This window comes from Oryctolagus cuniculus, chromosome 3 (genome assembly GCF_051225735.1).
Source record: "Oryctolagus cuniculus isolate XC-2025 breed Fujian yellow rabbit chromosome 3, ASM5122573v1, whole genome shotgun sequence".
Taxonomy (NCBI): Eukaryota; Metazoa; Chordata; class Mammalia; order Lagomorpha; family Leporidae; genus Oryctolagus; species Oryctolagus cuniculus.
In genome coordinates, this window is record NC_142869.1 from 6414827 (window position 1) to 6428360 (window position 13534).

General features: G+C 55.4%; 1 protein-coding gene across 1 annotated transcript in view; it reads right to left on the reverse strand.

The window, feature by feature from the left end:
• Positions 1-13534, reverse strand: part of INPP5D (inositol polyphosphate-5-phosphatase D) — a 143495-nt gene that overhangs the window by 82150 nt on the left and 47811 nt on the right. Inside the window, exons 3-5 of the mRNA XM_070070037.2 lie at positions 12194-12344; positions 10043-10214; positions 5849-5989 (exon numbers count right to left, since the gene is read on the reverse strand). Coding sequence (XP_069926138.1) covers positions 5849-5989; positions 10043-10214; positions 12194-12344 — 464 coding nt within the window. The remainder of the gene's footprint in view (positions 1-5848; positions 5990-10042; positions 10215-12193; positions 12345-13534) is intronic.

Sequence of the window (13534 nt, forward strand, 5' to 3'; positions counted from 1 at the left end):
CTCTCAGTTCTGGTTTGCCTGCACCTGTAGAGTTCTGATGGACAGTGGTTTGATTACTCTTGTCTGTGGCCCCACAGATGTGGGCTATTACAAGCCTGTGTCAGTTCCTTCCTTAATTCGTTTATCATTTAGGGAGCAAGTTACTTTAAATGTCCAGGTAGCTGGCTAGCTGGGACTAGTTTCTAATTTTATCAGTTTCCATCACATTGCACTTGGGGGTGCAGAATGAACACGTCCTGCTGTGAGCACCTCCATAGCCTGCTGCTCAGTGAGCTTCTGGATTCTTTTTTTTTTTTTTTAATTTTTTTAAAAATTTATTTGACAGGTAGAGTTACAGACAGTGAGAGAGAGAGAGACAGAGAGAAAGGTCTTCTTTCCACTGGTTCACTCCCCAAATGGCCGCTACGGCAGGCGCTGCGCCGATACAAAGCCAGGAGCTAGGTGCCTCCTCCTGGTTTCCCATGAGGTGCAGGGCCCAAGCACTTGGGCCATCCTCCACTGCCCTCCCGGGCCACAGCAGAGAGCTGGACTGGAAGAGGAGCAGCTGGGACTAGAACCTGTGCCCATATGGGATGCTGGCACCGCAGGTGGAGGATTAACCAAGTGAGCCACAGCGCCGGCCCCTAGATTCTTATTTTTAAGATCACCAGTGCTATAAATTTCTGGAGGAAAAAAAAAATCTTGGATTCCTTTTGTAGCAGAAGCATTAGATGAGCATGTTTTTAAAATTTTTATTTTTATGTATTTGAATGGCAGAGAGAGAGAGAGAGAGAGAGAGAGATCTTCCATCCATTGGTTCATTCTCCAATGGCTGCAGCAGCCAGGGCTGGGCCAGGCCAAGGCCGGGAGCGGGCGCTCTATCCGGGTCTGCCACACGGGTGTCAGGGACCTGAGTGCTTGAGCCGTCATCTGTCACCCCTGAAGGTGTGCATTCGCCAGAAGCTGGACAGGAGTGGAGGCAGGATTTGATCCCAGGCACTCTGATATGAACACTGGTGTCCCAAGCAGCGGCTTAACCCACTGTGCCACAACACCCACCTCGATTAGAACATTTTTCATAGCTTCCTAAAAAGACTCCCTGTATTCTGAACGACATCCGGGTTGACCTAATCTAACGTCAGCGGTCTTTTCTGGAAGATACTGTTTCAGAATTTTTATAGCTTTGTCAAAGGGTCTGAATAATGTTCAGTGCTGAAAAAATAAAGCTGTGGTGATGTTCCTAATTATTTACCTTCTGAATTAATTTTTCTTTGTGGTTTTGAAGCATAATAAACGGAGGTTTTCTTGTTGCTCTTTGATTGTTATATTAACTGGGTCTTTCTGAGGCTTCTCAATACTTGGAGTCAGCTCTTTTATAAGATCGGATTTTTTAAAAATATTATATGCTTAATCATCAGTTCTGCATCATTTTTTTCCTGCTTCTTCGCGATCCCATTCTACCTGCTATAAGTTAACTTTCTGTTTCCTGTCTCCAAAGACTATGGTTTTTTAAAAATATTTTTTATTGGGGCCGGTGCTGTGACGCCGCGGGTTAAAGCCCTGGCCCGAAGCGCCGGCATCCCATATGGGTGCTGGTTCTAGTCCCGGCTGCTCCTCTTCCGATCCAGCTCTCTGCTATGGCCTGGGATAGTAGTAGAAGATGGTCCAACTTTTTTGGCCCCTGTGCCCACGTGGGAGACCTGGAGGAGGCTCCTGCCTCCTGGCTTCCGATCGGCGCAGCTCTGGTCATTGCAGCCATCTGGGGAGTGAATCAGTGGATGGAAGACCTCTCTCTGTCTCTACCTCTCTCTTTAACTCTGTTTTTCACATAAATAAAATAAATCTTTAAAAAATACTTCTTATTTATTTATTTGAGAGGAAGTAAGCGAGAGAAATACAGATAGAGCTCCCCCTACAACTGATGTTAAAACAGTCTGCATTCATCTAAAATTCACACTGAACTGGGCAGCCTGTGGTTCTACCTGGCAATGCTGCCTCTGCCTGCTCCCTGCTGAATGCCATCCCTCACTCCTCGTGTCCCCACGACCCTGGCTTCCTGCCTGGACATTTGCACTTGGAGATCCTCAGCCAGGTGGCAGGGTGGCTGGCTCCCACTCGTCACCAACGTCCCAGCTCTGTCATCTCCTTGATTCCCTGAGGACCCTGATACTCTTCCACCCAACGTCTCTCCCTCACGTTACTCCGCTTTATTTTCATCAGCTGCTTCCTAAAATTATTTATTTATATTCTTTTTTTAAAGATTTATATATTTTACTTGAAAGTCATAATTATACAGAGAGAGAAGGAGAGGCAGAGAGAGAGACAGAGAGAGAGAGGCAGAGAGAGAGAGAGAGAGATCTTCCATCCACTGGTTCAGTTCCCAATTGGCTGCAATGGCTGGAGCTGCACCAATCCAAAGCCAGGAGCCAGGAGCCTCCTCTGGAACTCCAACGTGGGTGTAGGGTCCCAAGGACTTGGGCCATCTTCTGCTGTCCTCTGAGGCCACAGCAGAGAGCTGGATCAGAAGTGGAGTATCTGGGACTTGAACCAGCACCCATATGGGATGCTGGCACTGCAGGCAGAGGTTTTACCTGCTATGCCACAACACCGGTCCCTATTTATATTCTTAATCTACAGTTGTGCTCCTTGCTGAGATGTTAGCTCCCAAGAGGTCTTAAAAGAGGGCCAGCATTGTGGCACAGTGGGTAAACACCCCACCTGTGACTCCACCATCCCATATGGGCACTAGTTTGAGTTCCAGTTGCTCCACTTCCAATCCAGCTCCCTGCTAATGCCTGGGAAAGCAGCAGAAGATGGCCCAAGTGCTTGGGACCCTGCACCCACGTGGGAGACCCAGATGAAGCTCCTGGCTCCTGGCCCTGGCCTGGCTCAGCCCCAGGAGTGAACCAGCACATGGAAGATCTCTCTCCTTCTCTCTGTAGCTCTTTCAAATAAATAAATAAAAGCTTTAGAAAAAGAAAAAAAGGTCAAGAGAGAGGAAGGCCTTTAAGTGAATGAATGAATGAAGTGTATGAATGAATGAACTGAAGACTTCTCCAATCCAAGCAGCTGGATTGCTACAGGTTCACAGCTCTGTGGCACGGCACCTGCACAGGTCGGGGCGGCAGGCTCTGCTTTGTTCCTATCTAAGGTTTTCTAAAATTCTGGCCTTTCATCCAGCCTGCCGCGAGACTACCACGTTCCCCAGGAAAACGCAGGGAAGCGCTGGGGGGTTGGAACACTGAGGAGGCTCCAAGAGCGACTCGCAGTTAACTGTCCGGTCGGCAGAGACTTGCAACAGCCAGAGCTGAAGGAAGCCGGGTCTGCCAGCACACGTGCCAGACCAGCCGGCAGCCGGGCAGCTGCGGTCACCGTGGGGACGAGGTGGCCCCTCAGGACCCATCCGGTGAGGTGGGGGCAGGCTGCCGATGTGCGGGAGCCAGCCCGGGGATGCCTGGCGTGGGCTTAAAAAGCATTTCCTCCTCGACAAGGAAGCGGCACAGAACCGGCTCCCCCGGAAGGAGAAATGAAAGCCGTCCGCAGCCGTCATGAGCCGGGGCTCTGGGCTTCCCGCAGGGGCGACACCCACAGCGGGACCGGAGCAAAACCCCTGCCCGGGAATCCGGTGGCCGGAGGCGCTGCCGTCACCCCCTCGCAGGCCAGCCCGCCTGGCCCATTTGACCACGGCTCAGTTTGTCAGAGACATTGTTTGTCAAGTTTACCAAAAGTACGCATTGCACTTTTAAGAGCCTTTAAACAGGAAGTTGAATTTGATTACTGGTGTGGAAAGATTCTTTGTAAGCGAAGATTGATTGATAAGAATATCTTGAAGCTGCTTAGTACAATAAAACAATACAGCACAGGCTGAGGAATGAAATGCTGTCTTTTTTTTTTTTTTTTTTTTCTTAATTGGAGCCAGCACTGTGGTAGAAAGTTAAGTCTCCCTCTGTGGTGCCAGCATCCCATTTCAGCACTGGTTCAAATCCTGGCTGCTCCACTTCCCATCCAGCTTTTTGCTACTGTGCCTGGGAAAGCAGTGGAAGATGGCCCAAGTCCTTGTGCCCCTGTACACACATGGGAGACCCAGAAGAAGCTCCTGGCTCCTGGCTTCTGCATGACCATTGCAGCCATTTGGGGAATGAACCAGCGATGCAAGATTTCTCTCTCTCTCTCTTTCTCTCTCTCTCTCTCCTCTTTGTATTACTGTCTTCTGTCTTTTAAAAAATCTTCTAAAAAAGATTTATTTATTTATTTGAAAGTCAGAGTTACACAGAGAGAGGAGAGGCAGAGAGAGAGAGAGAGAGAGAGAGGTCTTCCATCCCCTGGTTCACTCCTCACTTGGCAACAAAGCCTGGAGCTGCACCAATCCAAAGCCAGGAGCCAGGAGCTTCTTCCAGGTCTCTCACGTGGGTGCAGGGGCCCAAGGCCTTGGGCCATCCTCTACTGCTTTCCCAGGCCATAGCAGAGAGCTGGATCAGAAGTGGAGCAGCTGGGTCTCAATCCAGTGTCTATATGGGATGCCGGGTCAGGCCAGGGCATTAGCCTGCTGCACCACAGCACTGGCCCCAATAAATAAATCTTTAAAAAAAATTTACTATGTATTTGAAAGGCAGAATTAGAGAGAGCTGGGTGGATCTGAAGCCAGGAGCCATGAGCTATTTCTGAGTCTCCCATGTGGATTCAGGGCCCAGGGACTTGGGCCATCCTCCACTGCTTTCCCAGGCACCTGGGACTCGAACTGGTGTCCATATGGGCATTGCATGCAGTGGCTTAACCTGCTGTGCCACAATGCCCGAAATGCTATTTGTTCAATTAAAATGTTGACCTTTTACTAGTGATGGGATCGTGTTGGTTCCTCGAGGTGCCTGGGAATCTATACCCATCAAGCATTTAAAATATTGTCTGCTAAGTCAGATGGAGCATCAGTCTTGCTTTTTAATATATAATTATTTGAGGCAGAGACAGGCAGAACTCCTATCTGCTGGTTGTTCCCCCAAATTCCCACAATGGCCCCAAGTGGAAGCCAGGAGCCAAGAATGCAACCCAAGTCTTGCTTTTGTGCCCTTGACCATGGAACTGTAGTTAAGTTTGAAGGGCAGTTGCTGGGCCTGCCTTCCACGCGGGAGCATGGGGTTTCTGTCTCTGCCTCTGACTCCCGATCCCAGCTCCCAGCCAACAAAGCCCTTGGGAGGCGGCAGCGATGACTCCAGTAACTGGGTCCCTGTCATCCTGTGGGAGACCTGGATTGAATTCCCGGGTTCCAGCTTCAGCCTGGGGAACGCTTTCTTTCTCTCTCAAATAAACAATACAGTAATAAAGCTTGAAAATCATTTTAATGTTAATTAAATTAAAACTGTAAAATGAAGAGAATCCAAAAGAGATCAGAATTGTTGCCAAATTGGTTGCTCCATGCATTCAGTATTGGAAAAAATAAAAAAAAATTTAATATCAGCTCACTTTAAAACAAATGCCGGAAATCTTGGGCCATCACTGAAAATAGACTGACTTTAATTTGTTCCCTCTTGGTTCCCTGATGTGCTTGTCAAATGTGCCAGCTACAGCAAGAAGGAAGTGTGGCAGCGAAAGTCGCTGAGGTCTGGATCCTGAGCAAGGGAGAAAGCTCTGGCTGCCAGCGTCAAATTAGTGGAGAACACACACACACACACACACACACACACGTTCGAATTCTATGGACACAAAACCTTCCAACGACCACAGAGGTTTGTAAACTCTGCCCACTGCCCAATTATCCTGAAGCCTCAGAGGAGCCCGCCGAGCTCAGGGTCACCCTAATGAGCGCCTTCTGCAGCTTGGGGCCGGCCCCGCCCCTGCATCCCCGTCCCGCCCCACCCCCACGGGGAGCCCTTACCCGTAGAGCTCCCTGCAGAGCAGCGTGGTCAGCTTCTTGAGATGAGGAAGGCTTCCGGAGCCCGTCTTCACAAATTCCGAGTCCAGCGGGAGCTGAGTGCTCAGATAATCCTGGATGGCTTTCAGGTGTTCTTCTGGAAGCCTGGAAAGAAAACGGCAAAGCTCGTTCTGCTTCCCTTGGCCACCAGCACCAACAGCCACAGCGGCCCCAGGAACAGGGCTCCCTTCTCGGAGTCTCTGGCTGAGCACGTGTGCACCTGCACGCCCATGTCCTGGGTCTTACTGCAGGGGCAGAGGGCAGACGGCAGGGCAGGGCGAGGCGAGGCGGGCTGGAGAGAGCAGGTGCCTCTGGCGGCGTGTGTGCACACTGCTGGGAAGAAGCCATGCTGTGTGAGGGCTGGGAAGCGGCTGTCCTTTCACAAGGAGGCGACGGACTAAGAAGCGTACAGGGGAAGTCCAGCCACACAGATAGGCTCTGAGGGCTGCAGGGTGAGCTTGTAGAGATGGCCAGAGGCCTGGCTCACCTGCCGACTCCAAATGCATGGCCCAGGCTCCCAGCAGCACACTGTGGAGCAGGGCCCTTGGGGAAGTCTGTGTGGTCCATGACGGGGCTGGGACTGGGGGACGATGTAAGCCACTAAGTCCTGCCTGACTGGGGCCAAGCCCTTAAGTTTCCAAAGTGGTTGGAGCTGGAAGGTAGGACCTGCTGCCCTTGCCCCATGGCCCCTGTGGCCCAGGCACAAGCAGAGCCCTGTCGGGTCCCCTGGGGGCTGTCCCCTGCAGTTGCATCAACCTCTACATTCCATCTCCAGCACCTTTTTGTCTGGGCAACGTTTGAATCTCTGTTCCCATAATAATGGAAAATATCGCTGAGCATAGTACACCAGACCCTACGCTAAATACTTTATCTTTATATCCACAGGTCAATCTCACAGGCAGCTGTTGTTGTTGTTACTATTATCCCTGTTTTAGAAGAGAGGAACCTGAAACTCCAAGATGTTAACGACCTTCGTGGAAAAAAATCCTTCAAAATCCCTGTTCCATCCTTGACAAAGAATCCACGGCATTAGAGGCCACACAGATTTTTCAAAGCAATCCATGAAGGAATGAAAAGCTGTTGATTTTGGTTGGAGAGCAGCCCTGGCAACTTCAACCTGGTCTTCCCGGCTGGAGGCCCTGCTGTGGGCCGCCAGGCGCATCAGGAAAGTGGAAGCCAGCATCACCCAGCCACGGGGGTGCCAGGCTCGCTGTGGAGCCAGGGGAGCTCCTGTGAGACCAGGCTGGGAAACCCCAACCAAAGGGGAGAAAACGTGGAAGCGTTAGAATGATGGCACCTCCTGTCCTCCACTACAAAGAGGGGCGCCATGCCAAGGCCGCCCCCATGGTCACTGCCACACCCAGAAATAATGCTCCACCCAGGGGCTGGTGCTGTGGTGCAGTAGGCTAATCCTCTGTCTGCGGCACTGGCATCCCATATGGGTGCCGGTTCTAGTCCTGGCTACTCCTCTTCCAATCCACCTCTTTGCCATGGCCTGGGAAAGCAGTAGAAGATGGCCCAAGTGCTTGGGCTCCTGCATCCACGTGGGAGACCTGGAGGAAGCTCCTGGCTCCTGGCTTCAGATTAGAGCAGCTCCAGCTGTTGCAGCCATCTGGGGAGTGAACTAGCGGATGGAAGACCTCTCTCTCTGTCTCTCCCTCTCACTGTCTGTAACTCTACCTCTCAAATAAGTAAATAAATAAAAATAATGCTCTACCCATCTCGGGTACCAGCAGCCAGCTCTGTGGGGGCCCAGAGCAGGGGAGAGTTGGGCAGCAGGCTTGGGGTGGGTGTGGGTGTGGGCGGCTCCTCTGTGAAGGCCATGGCTACTCAGGGACTCCTGGCAGTGCAGGTACCGGTGGCAGGAAAAGGAGCCATGTGCAAGCCCCACAGGGCATCTCTGCATCGGGGCTGTGTGCTTGGCCCCAGGACGCTGTCACTGCAGAGCCAGCTCCTGGTGGCAGGAGTGTGGACTCCTGGGCCTGGGGAAGATGGGCACCTAGCGAAGCCACCAGTATCCACGTGGCCACAGCTGCCATGTGAGCTGGGCTCCCTCGGACGCCCTGGCAGGGGTGGACGGGCTCAACCACGAGCTGTCCTAGGGTGGAAGTGGGACCTGCCCTCCTCTCGGAGCTGACCCAACCAGGCCTCTTGTGGGAAGGAAGAAGGTGGCAAGGCCAGAGGCTCCAAGCCCAGGGTGCTGTCCTCTGTTCTTCCCCGGTACATCCGCGGCTTCCCCACAGCCCACCAGGACCGGTGTTAAATCCTCCCCGGATGGCCCAATTCCAGGGCTGGTGCAGGGGACATAGCTCCTGCAGCTCGGGTGACTTAGGGTGAGCAGCTCTTCCACAGCAGTGCCACACAAGAAGGGAAGCCCTGGAGTGACCAGCTTCTCCCACTCATGGCCATGAGGGTTCCCTGCAGGCCCCGGGGGGTGGCTCATGACCCCATGCCACAGCCCAGACCTCTCCACTCAGCAGCTGGGACCAGACAGGCCAAGGGCTATGGCATTTGCATTACATTTGCATCACATTTGCATCTGCATGTTTCCAGCCCTGGGCCCAATCTGACACCTTAGGCCAGCCTGAGTTTTTCTGACCATCCCAGCTCTGTCACAAATGTCACCATGTAGCCCGGCTTCCCCACTAAGGGGATAATCACCTCGTGATGCCCTCCTGGGGCCAGACAGGGAGGTGGGGGCATCATTAGGGAGGAAGAAGATCCCTCCTGGGCCCATGAGCCACCTTCCTGGCGCTCTGGTCTGGTCTGTGGGAGGGAGCAGCCTGCACTCACGTGCTGTGAGAACGGAACGGAGCGAGCAGGTGCAGCCTGCTTGGCACTAGGAAACGCGCTGGGAGCGCTGGCCACTGCAGGTGCTGAGGCAGCGCTCCCCAGAGGACGACGGCAACCTTCCAAGTGTAAAGTGTGCATTCACAAAGGGGACAACTGAGACTCTTACCAAGGGCTTACAATAAATGTAGGGGCCGGCGCTGTGCCGCAGTGGGCTAAGCCTCTGCCTGCAGTGCCAGCATCCCATATGGGCGCCAATTTGAGTCCCAGCTGCTCTTCTGATCCAGCTCTCTGCTGTGGCCTGGGAAAGCGGCAGAAGATGGCCCAAGTGCTTGGGCCCCTGCACCCACAGAGGAGACCTGGTTGGAGCTCCAGGCTCCTGGCTTTGGCCTGGTCCAGTCCCAGCTACTGTGACCATTTGGGGAGTGAACCAGCGATGGAAGATCAATATCTACCCTTTCCCTCATAACTCTGCCATTCAGATCAATCAATCATTTTTTTAAAAAGTTGGTAAGAAAAGCGTGAAGAACCTGGTTACAAAAACAAAACAGGCAAGGGACACAAACAATATCCCCTTGGTCAAAACAGTAGAACCCTGGCTAGAAAGTAGAGGAAAATGACCACAGGTGCTGCCCGTGGGGATGAAGGCCTCAGTCCTCAGGTCTGGCCAGCGGGGGGCCTGGGTGCACCTGCCTCCATGGGGCACCCACCGGCCCCCCGGGAGGGCCTGGGCGCACCTGCCTCCATGGGGCACCCACCGGCCCCCCGGGAGGACCTGGGCGCACCTGCCTCCATGGGGCACCCACTAGCCCCCCGGGAGGGCCTGGGCGCACCTGCCTCCATGGGGCACCCACTAGCCCCCCGGGAGGGCCTGGGCGCACCTGCCTCCGTGGGGCACCCACCGGCCCCCTGGGAGGACCTGGGTGCACCTGCTTCCATGGGGTACCCACTGACCCCCCGGGAGGACCTGGGCACACCTGCCTCCATGGGGTATCCACCAGCCTCCTGGGAGGGTCTGGGCACACCTGACTCCATGGGGCACCCACCGACCCCCCGGGAGGACCTGGGCGCACCTGCCTCCATGGGGCACCCACTAGCCCCCCGGGAGGGCCTGGGCGCACCTGCCTCCGTGGGGCACCCACCGGCCCCCTGGGAGGACCTGGGTGCACCTGCTTCCATGGGGTACCCACTGACCCCCCGGGAGGACCTGGGCACACCTGCCTCCATGGGGTATCCACCAGCCTCCTGGGAGGGTCTGGGCACACCTGACTCCATGGGGCACCCACCGACCCCCCGGGAGGACCTGGGTGCACCTGCCTCCGTGGGGCACCCACCAGCCCCCTGGGGGCCTGCCAGACAAGGACTCACCCGCTGGTATCCATACTCTGCAGTCGCTGGAGCAGCATCTCTGAGAGGCTCGGCCGGCTGACTTCGGGGGCTCGGGAATTCTCCACCAAAAGAGGAAGCTCCTTGGGCTCACAGGGCCCGGCAGACAGAGGGATGTTTCTCGGGGGCAGCTCCGGCGGGGACACGACGCTCTCTGCCCGAGAGAACAGCAGGAACACCCGCAATGAGGCTCCAGGAGGGCGTGACTCCGCCCCCCACGCTCCCCGCAGCCCTGTGAGGTCCTTGCGCCCATGTGCCAGGCTCCTAATGGTGCCCCCATCACTCCTCTCCCTCCTACTTCCTCAAGAGTGGCAGGGGCAGGGTCTTTGTGGTCCCTGGTGCCCAACTCATGGTGGCGCTCAGCCGACACCTGCTGGAGTCACATGTCCCGCTGGGCTCAGAGGCTGGGTGGCCTGGAGGGCTGCTGACCTAGGATAGACCGAGCTGCAGCTTCAGGCAGGCCAGCAGGTGCCTCAGGTTAGGCTGAGCCAGGCCTGGGCAGAGACCCAGCCCCTACCATAGGTCCTGAGCACAGGTGGCCAGAGCAGGGGCAGGAGGCAGGCCCAGCCAGCTGCTCCTCTGTCTCCCATCCCACCCATGCCATGGTGGTCCCCGCTCTCTGCTCCCCCTCTCCCGCCCCTGCCCTCCCTTCTCTCTTCCTCTAGAAAAATGGGGGCAGGGGGCTCCTACACTCAGAAACCTGAAAGATGAAATGCGACTTGAACTTGGTCTGAGAGATGGGAACCCTGCCCATCAGGTTTAGAAGAGCTGCCAGCCTGCTGGCCCTGCACAGGTAAAGGCCATTTAGGCCCTGGGGGCCAGGACTCCCTTCCCAAGCCTCTCTCCCACCCCGAGGGGCTGCCTGGGTCTTTTGGGCTACAGGTCCACTCCCTCCCCGAGCCTGGGTCCTGAATACGGGGCTGGTCGGGTTAGAGCCTCAGAGGCGGCAGCACCTTGAGACAAACGGGGCTGACTTAGACGCCTGGGAGACAAATGCCGCTTGGCTCGGTTCAGGCTGACAGTTGGGTGGCTGTGTTTGGGGGAAGTGAAGCCAGCGGTCACGAGACAGGGTTCCCTTTCTAGCGCTGCACAAAGCATGCGTGGCCCTTTCCCCAGACGGCCGTCCCCAGAGGGTGGGCTGAGGTGGCACTGCTGCGCCACAGCTCCTGGGGGCGGCACGGTGCAGGGGGCGGCCATGTGGAGGCCTGATCCCTAGGCCCCTGCCCCTGCCCCCGTCTCCATGGGGCTGCCGCCCTTTGGGGAACACACTTCCCCCAGAGTTCAGGAGGCAGATTGCCATCCTACCCAGCCTTGTAACCACAGAAAGGGGGTCTCTGGGAGGGTGGACGTGGGGGTGCTGGTGGCCCACAGGCAAGCCCGCAGGATTCAAAGGGCACCCAGCACGTGCCTGGCAGGGTCAGGTGGGCACCAGGCCAGCAGCCTCGGCATCTCTGGTCTCGTCTCCCCTCGCAGAGGTGGGGGGAGCCTGTGGGACCTGGTGGTCTCCAGGGGGTGTGATTTAGGGGGAGCTCTGAACGGCTGAGGGGCTCAAGCAGGCACCTCGTGGCTTCCCCTTAGGCTATGAGCGCTCCCAGGAGCTTGCTGTCTGTCTCTGCTTGACTTCGTGTAGCTGTCCCTTGCTCTGTGGTCTTTGTCCCAGACAGCGGAGGGCAGCCCCGAGTCTCCCACCCCGCGGGTGACGATCTAAAGCAGCACCCGTCTCCTCCTCCTGCCCAGGGCTCGGCCCTCAGCCTCGGTTCTCTGGTGAAGCCCAGCCCGCTGTGCACGTGAGGACCCCCGCGGGCAGCCGCACCTGCGCAGGGCTGACCCACAACCAGTCACCGGCTCATCTGATCCTCGCGACACCCAGAGCGGGAGATGCTATTCTCACTGTCCCTTTCAAGAGAGGCCCGTGGTTCAGAGAAGCTTAGCAACTTGTCCAAGGTCACATGGCTCATGAGCTGTGATGCGGGAATTCTCACCCACGTCTGTCTGAGCCCAGAGCCTGCGGCCCTTGCTTGTCCTTAACCACCCCATTGCACTGTCTCCCTGTGACGATAGGACCCGCCTAGTCCACAGGGACTCATGAGCCTTGGCGGAAGGGTATCCCAAAGGCTCCCTGGCCCCTCCTACCCGTGTCCTCCTCGGGCTCGTCGCCGGCGTCCTCTTCCTCCAGGGGCACGGGGTACTGCAGGTGCGTCACCAGCCCCATGTTTTCTTTCTTGTAGAACTCGATGAGCTGGTCCAGCTTGGTGAAGAACCTCATGGGGACACCTTCGGACGCCTGAGGACAGAAGAAACTGTCACCAAGCAGACGCCGCCCAGCCCCAGAGGCCACCTGCGGCGGGGCCGGCAAGACCGAGGGAGGGCCCCGGCGCCTGCACACACACCCTCACATCCTGCCCTCCCACAGAAGGCGCAAATGCGATCATTTTAAGGTCTTTTTTTCCCTTGCAGTCTAAAAAACAAAAGCCACACTATTTTGCAAGTATTTCTTTACAGAAATAATACATTTGTACTCTGGCAAAAAATCAGAACTCTGTATTGATTTTTTTTTTTAAACAAGGAATTGGAATCTGCTTCTTCTAGACATTTTGGGCATGTGTTGGTGGGGGAGTTATTTTTGTTTTTCCCCTCCCCCCACAAAGATCACTTATTTTTAAACACAGGGGGAAAATCTACTCTGGCAGTTGCTTTGCCTTCATTTGCATTTTTTTGTTGTAATTCTGTTTTCTCAAAGCTCAGAAAATGACCTAGGCAAAATCTGCCCGTTTGGATCTCCATCGACGGTGAGGGAGGAGTGGAGATGGCGGTGATTCTGCCCCGGGGCTGTTGAGATACCCGAACCCCGGGGGTCCCTTGCTGTATGGCTCCAGCCAGAAATTCAAGGTCTTCCATGAGCCGCCAGCCCTACTGCTGCTGAGGCCCCGCCCAGCTGAGGCCCCACCCACATGGAGGCCACACCCCCCGGGAGCTGGCAAGGGCACCAAAGAGGTGCACATTCAACACCCCTAGCCCTGCCCACTCTGTGTCTGTGATCCTGCCCCCTTGTCATCTCCATCGCATCATCCAATCAATGACCCCCTGTGCACCTGAGGGTCTTCAGGATTACAGGTGGGCAGGACAGGCTCAGACATGGGGACAAGACTGGGCGGCACTCACACAGGCCTTTGACCTCTCGCTCCTGGGAGGGCAACTCCAAGCTGCAGCAGGACAATTCGATTGCCATGCTGCCACACCTCCATCAGTCACCTGTGACTCGGGCTTTCTCTGCCCCCCTCCTCTCCTGTCTGTCGCTCCATGTGCTTTGTGTGTGCCTACGCACTGTACACACGCATCAATCTATCCATGGTGTGTGTTGCATGGTTCAAGCTATTGAGCAAATTTATAGAGAGTTTCACAAAAGGCTTTGTTTATTCTTTTCAAAAATCTCCTTGTTTCCACAAAGCCCCCTGTTGAACAATTTCTTTCAAG